Genomic DNA, 13,555 nt, shown 5'->3' with positions numbered 1-13,555 from the left:
CAGTTTTAAGTTTAACAAATAATCCTACTAAACATTTTTTTTCTGACTAAATATGCGGATATAATTTCTGTTTACTTCAAGCTCTGCAAATATCCATGAATAATTTATGTTCTACCGCTACATGGTTAAGCTAAGGCCATATGACTGCCATCCTTCTGGGAACCCTAGAAAAACAAGGTGGATCTCTCATGAGGTCTCTTCAGAGAGAGGACTGTTCTGTTACTGTAAACAACCCAGGAACCAGAATGCCTAATATATATTGTGCCATGTTAGTGGAGGCCAATTAAAGATGCCTTCAGGAAAGGAAAGATAAAGTGTTCTCGTTTTCCCTCATTAGCAGTGCCTGTGTGTGCTGTCGGCCACACCGCCTTTTTAAAAAGTGGCTTTTTAAAAGTTCACATACAATAAATTTTGATAGCCTTTGCCTTTTGCTTAACGTGTTTCATAAGCTCAGTAAGCTAAAGGCCAGAAGTGAGGGTTGTACGTCCCGAGTCTGTTCCGCTGAGGTTTGTCACCTCTGTAGGTGACAGAGTAATTCAGTTCAAGAGTAAAAGAAACTTGATTTAAGGGGATGGGCTTTTGTAAAATATTTTATATATTTCAGAGTGTTTGAACTATGTCATGTTAGTGTTCCTAAGGTGTATATATATATGTATCTAGAACCAATCGAAGTGCAGTTTAGTTCAGTCATTTTGGGGGCATTTGTTTATTTGTTGTGTGTGTGTTTGTGTGCACATGTGCATATGTGCATGTGAAAGCAAGAGACTAATTTGAGAGCATTGGTTCTCTCCTTCCATCCTGTGGGTCCCAAGGATTGAGCTCAAGATCTCAATCTTCATGGCTGAGTCATCTTGCCAGCCTGGAGGCTTAGTTTAAATGATGGAATCACATAAATTTTATAGATCTACAAATATTCCTATGAACTAAAGTCTAAATTTTCTAAAAAATATTATGGAGGCTTAAGCCACTACCTTTACAGAAAGTTATTTTTAGTGTGTGTGTGTTGTTGTGCACAATCTTTTTGAGTAGAGATCAGAGGACAACCTGCGGGAAGTGGTCTCTTTCTTCATTCCATGGGTCCTAGGAAGTTAAGCTCAGGTCCCCAGGCTTAATGGCAGGTGCCATTATCTACTGCGCCATCTTGCTGGGCCCTGGTTTTCTTCTGATAATGGAAAAACTTCCCTAACATAAAAATAAAAACTTTTTGATGGATTTTTTTAAATGAGATATTTTGTTTTATTGAGAGTAGAGAAAATAGAGGTTAATTGTTAATTTGGGAGTCTGAAGGAAGAGGGAGAGAGACTTCTGGACTGGTCTTAGCTTGCCGTTAACCTTCTTATTTAAGGAGCTCAGTTGCTCCTCCCCTGCAGCATTCATTTCTCATCTGGAGTCTTTTTCATTGGCTATAGTTCCTGCCAGGTTAGGACCATGCCCTCTGTTGCCATGGCAACAGTTCTGTGGTATTAGCAGCTATTGCAGAACGGATTTTCCTACAGAACCATTGCTATGAATTGATTGTTTTATGCTGTCTTCTTCTACATACTGTTCACTAGTTCATACTGATCCAAGTTCACTTTTGAAAGAATAGCCTCCAAACCATCTAAATTTATAACATTGAGAACATATGCATTAGATTGCAAAGAATTAGCTTTCTGAGTGTTGAGTTTAACAGTATTCTAAGTTGGGTATGACGATGTTGTTGTTGTTTTGTGTTCGTGGCACTAGAGATTGCATTCAGAGCATCGCATATTTTACCCAAGAGCTTTCTTTACCACTGAGCAATCCCCGCACCACCAACTTGGTTATACCTTTAAATTGGAATCATCTGTGAAGCCTGAATTTTACTTCATAAACTATGATCACCTTATTGTATACAGTATCCTTGCACACATAGAGTTTCAAATTGTTTTCGGTTTTGGTACTGGAGATCAGGTCTGGGTCTTTGCACATGCTGAGCATAAACGCTACCACTGAGCTAACCCTTCAGCCTTGCAGATGCCGATATTATTGTAAAAGAACCAGGCCATTTTTTTTTGAAGTGTTTAATTTGGTACAGTTGGAAATGTCAACTGGAAGAGTTAATTGTAATTATTTAGAGGTATAAATTTATAAATAACTGTTAAGACAGCATGGATTAAAATTTAATTCTCTTTAGATGTAATTTGAGACCATTTGTTCTCTGTTACAAGATGCTATCTTAATTCTGCAGTGTCTCACATAGCATTTTAAGTGATGAAAGAATGCAAGTTTCTTTTTGGGTTAATTTTTTGTTGAGACAGAATCTTAGCTTTGCCTGGCTTTAATCATTATGTTGTCAAGCGTGACCTTGAATTCCTGATTCCCCCTCCTTGCACCTCACAAGTGCTAGGATTGCAGGCACGTGCCACCACACCCAGTTTTTTGTGGGTACTTTTAATTATATGGATCAGATATTCTTATATTCTTGACATATTTTTATGTAGGAATTGATATCAAATATATTTCTCAAATAGCAGTAGTAGTAGTTTGTTTATGCTATATGTAAATGATTATGAATGTTTCTGTTTCAAAACAATAAAATTGTTTATATGCAAATATTAAAGTGCTTTTGATTTTTGATAACTAGCATGCCTCTAAGCAGAAATTTAGGATTGGTGTCTTTGTTACTTTGTTAGGATTAGTGTGTCTGTTATTTTGTCTCCCTGTGGGTGTGAGAACCTGGGATACTTACTTGGTAATTGCTATTGTTGATTCATTGGTAGTGGACACAGTTTTTGGTGGAAGTTATTGTCTTTTGAAAGAGTGCTTAGTTAAGTAGTAGAATCTGTGTTAGACTCTAATAGAGAATGTATCGTTGCTATCATTACAATATATGCAACCAGTTGAACTCCTTGTCTTTTTTACTATCTACATTTACAATTTTTTGTTTGTTTGCTAGACATTTTTGGCTCCTATAAACCAAGTGTTCCCTGCAGAAGAGGACAGTAAAAAAGATGTGGAAGATAACTGTAAGTATGAATTTCAAAGTTACTTCTTCATCCATAGAAGTATCTGCTTCCAGAAAGTCAGTTAGTGGTTATGTTACTAGTACAGGAGACTGGGTCAGAACACACAGGCTTGATAAGAGCCCCTGGGAGCTTGGAAGGCCTAAGTTCATTCCTGATCCCATGTGCAGTCTGTGAGGGTCTCTTGAGTGTCTCCTATTGCCGTTTCAGTTGTGTGGAAAGGGTGATGACGCAGTGTGAGGTTTTAACTGAAGGCTCATCTTAGTTGTCTCTAAAGTTATTCCAAACCTTGTAGTGGGGGATGAATTCATACTAATTTGGAAGCTGACAGCAAGAGTCATTTAATATCACTCTTTGGATATGGCAAACTACTATTGAACAAAACAAACAACATTGCTGAATAATTTAAAGTTAACACGTTTATCTAAGAGCATTATGTTAAAACATAGTATTGATTTGCTTTATAGAGACCTTAAAATACTTGGTGAAAATTTCTTTATTCATTGAACAGGGCGTATTTATTTTCTATTTCAACAGTTAGAGATAGTCACATTTTAGTTGTTTTGGATTTTCATCACTGTAACAAAATATCTGAATTAATTTGAAAGGAGCAGGGAGGCCTGTTTGGTTTCTAGATTGGGAGGTTTCTGTCTCTGGTTATTTGACACCTCCATTTGTGCCTTTGGTGTGCATTATGGCAGGAAGTCATTTACTTCACTGAAGCCAGGAAGCAAAGAGAGCTAAGAAAATTCCCTGTCGCTATCATTCCTTTAAGGCACACCCCAGTGCCAGCCTCACCTCTTAAAGTTCCCATCATCTTCCAACAGCTCCAACTGAAGCTCCAGGCCTTAACAGAGGTGTCTTCGGAGAACATTCTAGATCAAAACTGTAGTGGGGGCAAGTGTGGTATATTAGGATCATTTCTAGTTACCATGGATTTTCTTAGAAGTATCTGACTTAGTAGTCTCCAGAAAAGAGGACAAGAGAAAAATACAGGTTTATTCTTACTGTTTTTCACTGGTGTTTAAAATTGAGTAAGCCTGAAAGACCACATATATAGATACAGGTGTTGTGAATAGTGCTGTTGTTGGGGGCACTGTGGGCTGATGGGGAGACCATCATGGGTTTTGATTCTGACTTCAGCTTGCAAGCTGATGTGCCTATAGGCCACGTTGCTTCTCTTTTGGGAAGTTCATATGCAATGTAGAAGTAGTTATGTACATTGTGTGCTTAGAGGGGATGCATTCGGGCCAGTGACATGCATGGCTCAGCTGGTAAAGGTGCCTTCAGTGCAAGCTCGGCATCCTGAATTCCATTTCCCTGGTCCATGTACAGGTGGATGCTGAGAACAGCTCCACAGAGTTGTCTTCGTACCCACTCAGTGCCATGCCATGCATGCCCCATCACTAAATGTACATGCACTAAAATAAATGTTCTTCGAGGTGTGGTGGGGCTCACCTTTAATCATAGCTCTTGGGAAGTGGAAACAGGCAGATCTCTGTGAGTTCAAGGCCAGCCTGGTCTCAGGCCAGTCAGAGATGCATAGTGAGACCCTGTTTCAAAAAAAAATATTGTTGTTCTTTTGACTATAGTTAAATTTCTAAATACCTAGACATTAAAAGTAGGCAGTCCATATAAAGTATTGTAAATAGCCAAGCTAAGTAACTATAGGGCTGGCTACCAGAAGGGGGTCGCATGAAATTAGGTGTTTCTGGGACCCTTGGGAACACTACTAGGGAGGTGGTTGAAACTTAACCTTTCCCACTTTGACACACAGCAGATTTTTTCCCCCATGAAAATGGAATAGCCTGATCAGTGTGACTGAAGGTCCTTCTGCCTTTGACAGATATCATGCCTGTTAGGAGTTTATTTGGCTGGATGAACAGATATCTTTGAGAAGGCAGGTGGGGAGTAAGGACTGGGGTGAGGAGAATAGAGTTAGCAGCCATCCACATGTCAGTATCAGGTTACATGGCTGGCTTTGACCCGGTCTGCACGCTGTGCTATCAGTGATTGTCCCTTCGAGGGAGCAGATGCTAGTGTGTAGGCAGGTGTTCAGAGGAAAGTGAGATGTGGGGAGAGGCTCAGCAGAATGCTGAATAGAGAAGCAGCAACATGTAGATCGGGCTTGCAGGGAATGAAGGTGGGAGAAGAGCAGGAATGAAGGCGGAGCCCTTCCAATCCTTCCTCAGTTCAAAGGAAAGTTACAACTCAACTGTGAAGAGCCCCATCCTACTGCTCACTCTCCTGCTCTGCTTTCGGGGGCATCAGAAGGCAATGAGGCCCTTCAAAAGTGAGCTGACTTCATTGTCTAAATGCAGAAACATGGCTGTTCTTTGCCAGGAAGGTCTAGCAAGAGGCTCTTGTAGGCACTGTTGACTTGTATACTGGGGATACAGGTACTGAACACGTGCTATGTCTTAAGTGAGGACCTGTAAAACAAGGGAAGTCTGCAGCGTCTCGCCCTCAAGTACTTGGCTTCGTAACTGAAACCAGAAGTATAAAATTATCATCCTAATCCTGACAGATTAGGAAAGAAGGGACTAGCTCTGGAGGTGGTGAGGTTGGAGAAGTATCATTTTGAGATAGGTCTGTATCTATCTCAAAGCATCATTTTGAGAAGTGACTTTAAAGGAAATATATATATATATATATATATATATATATATATATATATATATGATAGATAGATAGATAGATAGAGAGGATGTTGTAGGCAGACACAATGTATGCATAGATTGTGGGTTTGATAAATAGCTATCTATGTACAAGTTAGGTATTAAAACAGGTTATAGAAAATCATAAAAATGTTGTGTACAAGTTAGATATTAGAAAAGGTTATAGAAAATCATAAAAATGACCATTTGAATGCATGTTTAATAACAGCTTTATATGGAGTTTAAGGTGAATGTTTGTAGTTGAGCCCCAGCAGTGTTCTCTGAGATGGAGAGAGATTTAGTTAGTGCTCTAGTCTACTTAATGCACTCCACAGTCTGGACTAGGGAGAATAGAGATGAAAGCCATAGACAAATAGAAGTCACTCTAACTACGAAAGAGGTAGGGTGACCTTCACAGCCATCCTGCACAGCAATGGGGCTGTAGACAAGGAGGGAGAGACAAGTCAGGGATTCAGGTTGTGTTAACAGTAGGATACTTACCATGAATCTGGCTGTGGGTTGTATCTTTCTTTATGTGATGTGGAGATTTAGAAACTGACTTCAAGTGGGAGAAAGAAGAGATAGCTCTGATGTTGACTACTGTTTTCAGTTTGGATAACTGATAGAATTGTGGTCGCAACAGCAAGCCAATGAGCGTACGTTCTGCTCTGGCTTGTCGTGGAAATGAAGCATAGGAGATGGGAGTGCATAGGGACTAGGTAGGGAAGAACTTGGGATGGATCGCTGCAACAGAACAGAGAACAAGGTGTTTGTTCTGATTTTGAACTTAACTCATAAATATGCTGGATGCATGATATCTCTTTGGCCTGACTCTCCTTTTATCAGTCATCATGATATCCAAATGACCCTTATTATTCTATTATTCTTATTATTCTAAATCAGTATGGTTTCTCTTTTATCGGTAAGCTTCTAGCATTGAACTGGATTAGTAGCTCACTTTGTAGGGTCCTAAATGGATACAGTAGTTCTTTCCACTTGATTGATAGTTGACATTTAAACTTGACCTCAGCAGAATATATCACTGGTACTCACTATATGTAACTCCCCTAGCTGGAATGTATCGTCTATAATTCTTACAGATGTAATGAACAAGATTTATTTTAGGCAAATGTTCTACCAATGCAACGTACCCCAGATGGATTTGTTTTGTACTAGCCCATGGGGTTTATGTGTACCTGTGTTCTAAAAAACACTATATTAAATCTACCCTAACAAGTGAATTTTAAATGGGAATCAGAGTGATTATGTGTAATGAGCTTTATTTTTAATCTTTATTTCAACTCTCTAAAATTTTCTCTTAGGTTCACTGATGTACTTAAATGAAGCCACACTCCTCCATAATGTCAAAGTTCGGTACAGTAAAGACAGAATCTATGTAAGTATTTAACCAATGACTTTAGTTTTTGTGGGTAATTGTCTCACATGGAACATTTACTTTTTCCCTGCGTGGTCTGAGTGTACATGAGAGTTCTAATGCATGCTCTCCAAACAGAGCTCCCATGAACCTGGTACACAGTGGGTACTTAATACAGTTTACAGAATAAGATAATGAATTCAGAGAACCAATTATTGGACTTACAAAGGTTCAATTTGAGTGGTTAAAACTATTTTAGAGTTTATTTTTGGTATATGTTTACACATCTGTTTAATTTCACTTTTTACACCGTGCAGAGAATTTAAGGCGACATATATGTACTGAAGTTAAAAAGAAAGCTAAATGAGGAAAATTAAGTAAGTTCAATAGAAGGCAGTAGCTGAAGAAGTATCAGATAGACAAGAATGCTGATCATGGAGCCTAAATAACTGTAGGATTTCATTATTCCTTACATTCTGGTTCTTAAATGTACAGACCATTAAACACAAAGAAAGACAATGCTTCTGTTGTAAGTAGTTAGTCTCCGATAATTCAGATGGATATTTAGCTACTGTGTTTTAATTATCATTATTCATTGGGCACAGATGAGATTTTATAATGTTCTGACCTGGTTGTAGATTCTTTTGTTGGCTGGAGATGGATTACCACACTCTGGTATCCTGTTATAAAGATGGGCTTCATTATTTTTGAACGAAGGATGCACATGGCTTCTTTGACACTTACAAGATCAAATGACAGTCTTAATCTTTTATATCACTATCAATTTGCCTAATTGTACTTACTTAATTCTGACTAAATTACATCTAGTCTTTGCCATCTGTCCAAGTAGTGACAGCTTGGAAATAGAACTAGCGTGGTCTTTTCCAAAGAATCTGCTTGTCTCCTGGCTGTGCATGCTAAGACTCCACTTCCTTCCATTTTACCCCATACGTTCAACTGACTAAAGAGTCAGTTTAGGTGTGAATATAGGTATTCTTGGGTAGAAGTGTTTTCAGAGGTGAAGTTTATTCTGTTTATAACTTGTGATTGAACAGACTCTAACGTTCACTGAGTGTTGTTTTAGATATTGAAGCAGCAAAATTTTAAAGCCTGTTGAAACGGTTTAACTTGTAAATCAGTGAAAATCAATTTGGATATAACTGGGGACTGCCTCTTCTGAGTAGAGCGTGAGGACCAGAGTTGTCAGGTAGCCTGAAGTCAGGAGTGGCATGTCCTCTTCTCCTAGCCAGTTAGACCTTTTGGTTATAAAATCATGAGATGGTGGGCAACCCATAAATGAATCTGTTATTATTATAAAATCTAAATAAATGTATCAATTGATATTTATATAGATGCATAATTATGGGAAGGAAGCAATTTAGAGTAATAATTTAAGCTTTTTTGGTAGTTAGATTTGATTAAAACAATAGTTGAGCCTCATTTAACATTTTCATGTTACTGAAATCTCTGATCAAACTTTTTGTCATCATTTTTAGGGATTTATTTCTTTTTTATTTTATGTGTATGTGTGTTTTTCCTGATTGTATGTATGTGCAGCCTGTATGTGACTAGTGCCTGTGGAGGTCCGAAGAGGCTTCTGGGAGCCAAATCTGGCTCCTTTGTTTGAGCAGACAGTGCTGAGCCAGCTCTCCAGTCCCTTCTGTCCTCATCACCACTCGTCTCCAGGAAGCATCTTTGGGGACTTTGTGTGCATTTAGCAGTTTGAGAACGCAGGATTTTTACAGCACTTCTCTTCCACAGTTGGAAAGAAAGGAGAGAAGTAGGGCCTTGTATGCCTCGGTTTTGCCAGTGTTACTAAGCTACAACTCTCTATCTCCCCAAGTAGAAGTTTTATAAATTCTATTAGTACATTATTATGGCCTTTAAATACCAAATTAAATTTCAATTTTAAAAGGAAGTTGAAGTTGCTCATGGAACAGTTACCCGCCAGTGGTTAGCGTGTGGTGTTCTGCAGAACTCCCATGACCAAGTGGTCACATCAGAGCTGTTTCACTCCCAAGCATTCATTGACAGGGAGGCTCAGACTGAGCTAGAAGATCGTTTAAATGCTTTAGTGTTGTGGTGAATAGTCTGAGGATACCTGTGGCCTGAGATGAGCTGTGGGACCCAGCTTGTGGACTCTAGGTAGATTCAGTATGTGGTGAAGCCATCACCCGGGAGAATGATGGGAAGGTATTTTTTTTTTTTTAATGAGTCATAGGGACATGGTAAAGTATAATCTTTTTTTTTTTAAGGTGTTGACTTTGAAATGACTGTTGAATGACAGCATAAGGACATTTATTTGGAATTAAGTATTTCTTTGGAACTTGAGAAATAGTGGACTCTGTAAAATCAGAAAATATTTAACTTAGGGCTAGAAATGTAGATTGCGAAGTCTTGTTTGTATGAGAATTGAAGGTTTCTGTCCATTGAATATTTCTCCTGTTTGCCTTGTTTAGTTTTGAAGGAAAGTAATACATGGAAATTTCCTTTTTCTGCTTTTCCTACTTAGACATATGTCGCCAACATTCTGATTGCAGTGAATCCATACTTTGATATTCCTAAAATATATTCTTCAGATACAATAAAGTCCTATCAAGGAAAATCTCTTGGGACGATGCCACCTCATGTCTTTGCAATTGGTAAGTTATATTTTTAATTCTTGTCTTTTCTCATATCATACAAATTTACTTGATTTTTCAGTTGTTTTGAGATTCATTGTAATGTTACTGTGCTATATCAGGATGTTTTTATGCAGCTGTTTACTGTTTGTTGGATATATGCACCCTTCCTCCACCCTCCCTCACACCCCGCACTCGCCCCTTCTCTACCCTCCTCCTTTTGTTAGTCCACTTTGTTCCCTAGAGAGCTTCACCTCTGCTTTGATATAATGTCTGCCTATGTGATTTTCTGTATCTGTGTAACATAGAAACCGCATAGGAGAGAGAACACGAGACTGCCTCAGTTTTGCTTACTTTGATGATCTCCAGTTAAATCTGTTTTCCTGCAAATGATGTAATTTTGTTTTTCTTTATGGCTGGAAAATTTTCCATAGCACATTTTCCTTATCTATTCTATGTTGTGGACACCTAGGTTAGTAAAAGAACTTAGGTGTTGTGAATTGGGCTCTGGTAAACACTGGTGTGCAAGTAACTCTGTGATCTCTTGACTTGGAGTCTCTTGGGTAAACACCCAGGATTGGTAAATCTACTGTTGTTTTTATTTTTTAAAAAACTGTATGTGTGTGTGTGTGTGTGTGTGTGTGTGTACACGCACACGTGTGCACATGCAAGGTTGCGTGTGGCAAGGTGCATGTGTGGAGGTCAGAGGATAACTTGGAGTGGGTCATGTGTGGAGGTCAATTTGTTTCTCTTCTACTTTTACATGTGTTCTAGGGATCAAACTCAGGTTGCTGGGCTTGCATGGCAAGTACTTTACTGAGCTATGGTAATAGCTTTACTTGTTTATTTTTTATTTTTTTGAGGAACTGTTATACTGATTTCCATAGAGGCTGTACTAGTTGACATTCCCACCAGCAGTGTTTAAGTGTTTCCTTTTTGTTTGCATATATTAAGTGTACTTAATTTTTTCATTATGATGTTTTCATATATGTGTGCATATTGTATTTTGATGATACTCACCCATTACCACTCCCACTAATCTTCTTCCTGTTCCAATCTCACCCTTTTTTGTGTGTGACCCAATGGATTTAATTAGTTTTGTTTATAGGAGCGTGGGCACCTTATCATGGCTATATTACTAGAAAAAATGTCTCTGCCTCCGCAGCAACCATTGACTGTGTGTAAATCCTTAGGAAGAGGTGGAGCTCTGGGAGTTCTTTCCCTTCCATGAGAGGGTGTTTTTAACAGCTCCGTGTTGTGCCGTTAATCATAACTGGTATGGGTTCAGGATTGGGACAGCCATGTCCTTCATGCCCGGCAGTCAGCATTCCACTTTTCTCCCCATCTTTTTTCCTGGCCCTTACGTTCTTTCTGCCCCCTTCCTTAAGATCTTTGTATAGTCTATCTATTATTTATATATCTAGCTGGAAAAGATCTCATCCCGCTGTGTTGGCTGTCTCTTCACCTAATCAGTGTTTCCTTTGACATGTAGAAGAAGCTCATTGAGCTCACGGGATCATATTTGCCAGTTGTTGGCATTAATTCCCGAGTGACTGGAAGTGACTGGAGACTGCTTCGGGACCACTCAGAAAGCCTCTGCCTGTGCCATATCTTGTGTTTGGTTGGCCTTTTCCTCTAACAGCTTCAGACTTTCAGGTCTCACACTAAGAGTTTTCATATATTTAGACCTGATTTTTGAATGGGGTGAGAAATAAGGATTGGGCTTCATTCTTCTACATGTGAATGAGGGACTGTCTTTTTCTCCAGGGTATATTTTTGGCACCTTTATAAAAAAAAATTAGGTGGTTTGTATCTGGGTTCTGCATTCTATTCTATTGATCTATGTGCCTGTACTATGCTGTCTTTTGTTATTATTATTATTATTAGTCTGTAATACAACTTGAAATCAAATATGATGGTCTCAACTATTGTTCTTGCCTAAGATTGATTTATTTATCTGGAATGTTTTGTATTCCTATATGAATTTTAAGATTTCTTTTCTACTTATGCGAAGAATGTCATTTTATAAATATTGCTTTAAATCTGTTGATTGATTTTGGGAGTATAGCCATATTCATAATATGATTGTTACCATCTGTGAGCATGGGAGGTCTTTCCACTCTTCTGGTACCCTTTTCAATGTCTTCTCAGGTTGGAAAGTTTTCACTGCCTTAGTTAGGTTTGTCCTGTCTGTCCTAGGCATTTTATTTTATTCTTCAAGGCAACTACACAGGGAATTATTTCCTTGATTTATTTCTCAGCATGCTTGTTATTGGTGTATGAAAAGGTTACTGAGTTTTGTATGTTTATTTTATGTCCTGTCACATTTCTGAAAGTGCCCCAGGAGTTTTCTGCAGCATGCTCTAGGGTTTCCTATACTGTCGTATCATTTGTTAATGCTGACTAATGTTTCTATTTATGTTTCTTTTGTTTCTTTCTCTTGTGTTATTTCTATAACCAAGACTTGAAGCACTATATTGATAAGAGTGGAGAAAGTGGAAACTCTTGCCTTGGTCTTGATTGTAGCAGAAATGCTTGCAGGCTTACAGATAGAATGAAAAGAGAGGGGAATACAGCTATCAAATAACCTAAAAGAGTTCCAGCCTAAAGTGGCTGAGGCGTGGAGACCCACACATTAGGCTAGCACATGGTGTGTGGGAAAGACAATCAGAAGGAAAACAAAAGAGGGAAAGGGATGGTTAAAGGAAAACAAAAGAAGAGAAGGGGAAGAAAGAGGGAGATGGAAAGAGATGGGAAAGATAAGAGAGCAGAGCTGTCTGGTAGAGTGGCTGCTAAACAGAGAAGAAGGACAGATACACAGGGGAGAGAACTGGGTGGGGATAAAGTCTGAGTGTACTCTCCCTAGCGTTGGTGGCAGTGTTTCTTCCCAGGCTCTCAGATTCCTGGCACACCCCTGGGTAGTCCTTCATGGGTCAGGTCACAGATACTGGTCACATGCCTGGCCAGTCCTTCAGGTGCCAGGTTGCAAATGCTGTTCTCCTAGTTAGTTTATTATTTAATGAAAGATACCATGCATTGAATACATATTTTGCAAGACATGTATGCCTTTTGGGTGTTAGTGTTGTTTGAGCATGTATCCTACTCAGGGAGGATCTAATATTTTTGCAGGCAACTCATGGGCCAGCCATGCATTATTTATCAAATGCCTGTGGCCTCTGAGGTGTGTCTGCCCCATTGAAAGTAGGCATAATAGAAGACAACTTAATAGTACTTTTTTTTTGAGAGGAAGAGAGAGAGAGAGAGAGAGAGAGAGAGAGAGAGAGAGAGAGAGAGAGACAGAGACACCAGGCTAGCTTTGGAATCCTGATCTTTCTGCCTCTTCCTTCTGAGTTCTGGGATTGCTGGTGTGTCATCAGGCCTGGTTCTAATGGTATGTTTCAATCCTTATGATCAAGTGCATCTCCAAGGTGGTCTCCTTTACAGCTCTGAGACAAGGCCTCCTTCTGTCTTAGCTTGGGCATCGCTTGTAAATATGTTACCTGAGCCAGACTGGAACTAGGGATTTTTGTTTGTTTCTGGTTTTGTTTTTGTTATTGTTCTTTTTTGAGACAAATGTTTTTCTGTGTAACAGCCTTAGCTGTCCTGGAACTCACGCTGTAGACCAGGCTGGCCTTGAACTCAGAGATCCACCTACTTCTGCCTCCTGAGTGCTGGGAAAGGCGTGTGCTATCATGGCATGGCAAGACTCGAAGAGCTGTTATAGCAGGCTTCTTCTTTGCATTATCTTGCTCCATAGCTTTTTATGTAAAATGGCAGAATTTCAAATGACTGAGGAGCTTAAGTGGGAGAACAATAGTGTCTGTCTTGACCTTCTCAGCCCTCATCCTGAAGACCCTGGTTTGGAGGTGCAGAGGGGCGGAGTGGATGATCAGAAATTAGAGCTTATGTTCTACCCGT

The 13,555-nt window shown here is 39.2% G+C and overlaps 1 protein-coding gene across 5 annotated transcripts in view; it reads left to right on the top strand.

Moving 5' to 3' along the window:
• The window catches only part of Myo6 (myosin VI), a 132,836-nt gene that overhangs the window by 53,905 nt on the left and 65,376 nt on the right, over nt 1–13,555 (top strand). For all 5 annotated transcript variants that reach the window (XM_041679386.1, XM_041679385.1, XM_041679384.1 and 2 more), the window contains exons 3-5: nt 2,918–2,987; nt 6,964–7,037; nt 9,529–9,658. In XM_041679386.1, the coding sequence (XP_041535320.1) occupies nt 2,918–2,987; nt 6,964–7,037; nt 9,529–9,658 (274 nt within the window). The remainder of the gene's footprint in view (nt 1–2,917; nt 2,988–6,963; nt 7,038–9,528; nt 9,659–13,555) is intronic.

The sequence above is a fragment of the Microtus oregoni genome, unplaced genomic scaffold (genome assembly GCF_018167655.1).
Source record: "Microtus oregoni isolate MIOR12 unplaced genomic scaffold, Mior012 000032F_ref0000030, whole genome shotgun sequence".
Lineage (NCBI taxonomy): Eukaryota > Metazoa > Chordata > Mammalia > Rodentia > Cricetidae > Microtus > Microtus oregoni.
This window is presented reverse-complemented; position numbering and strand designations above follow the sequence as displayed.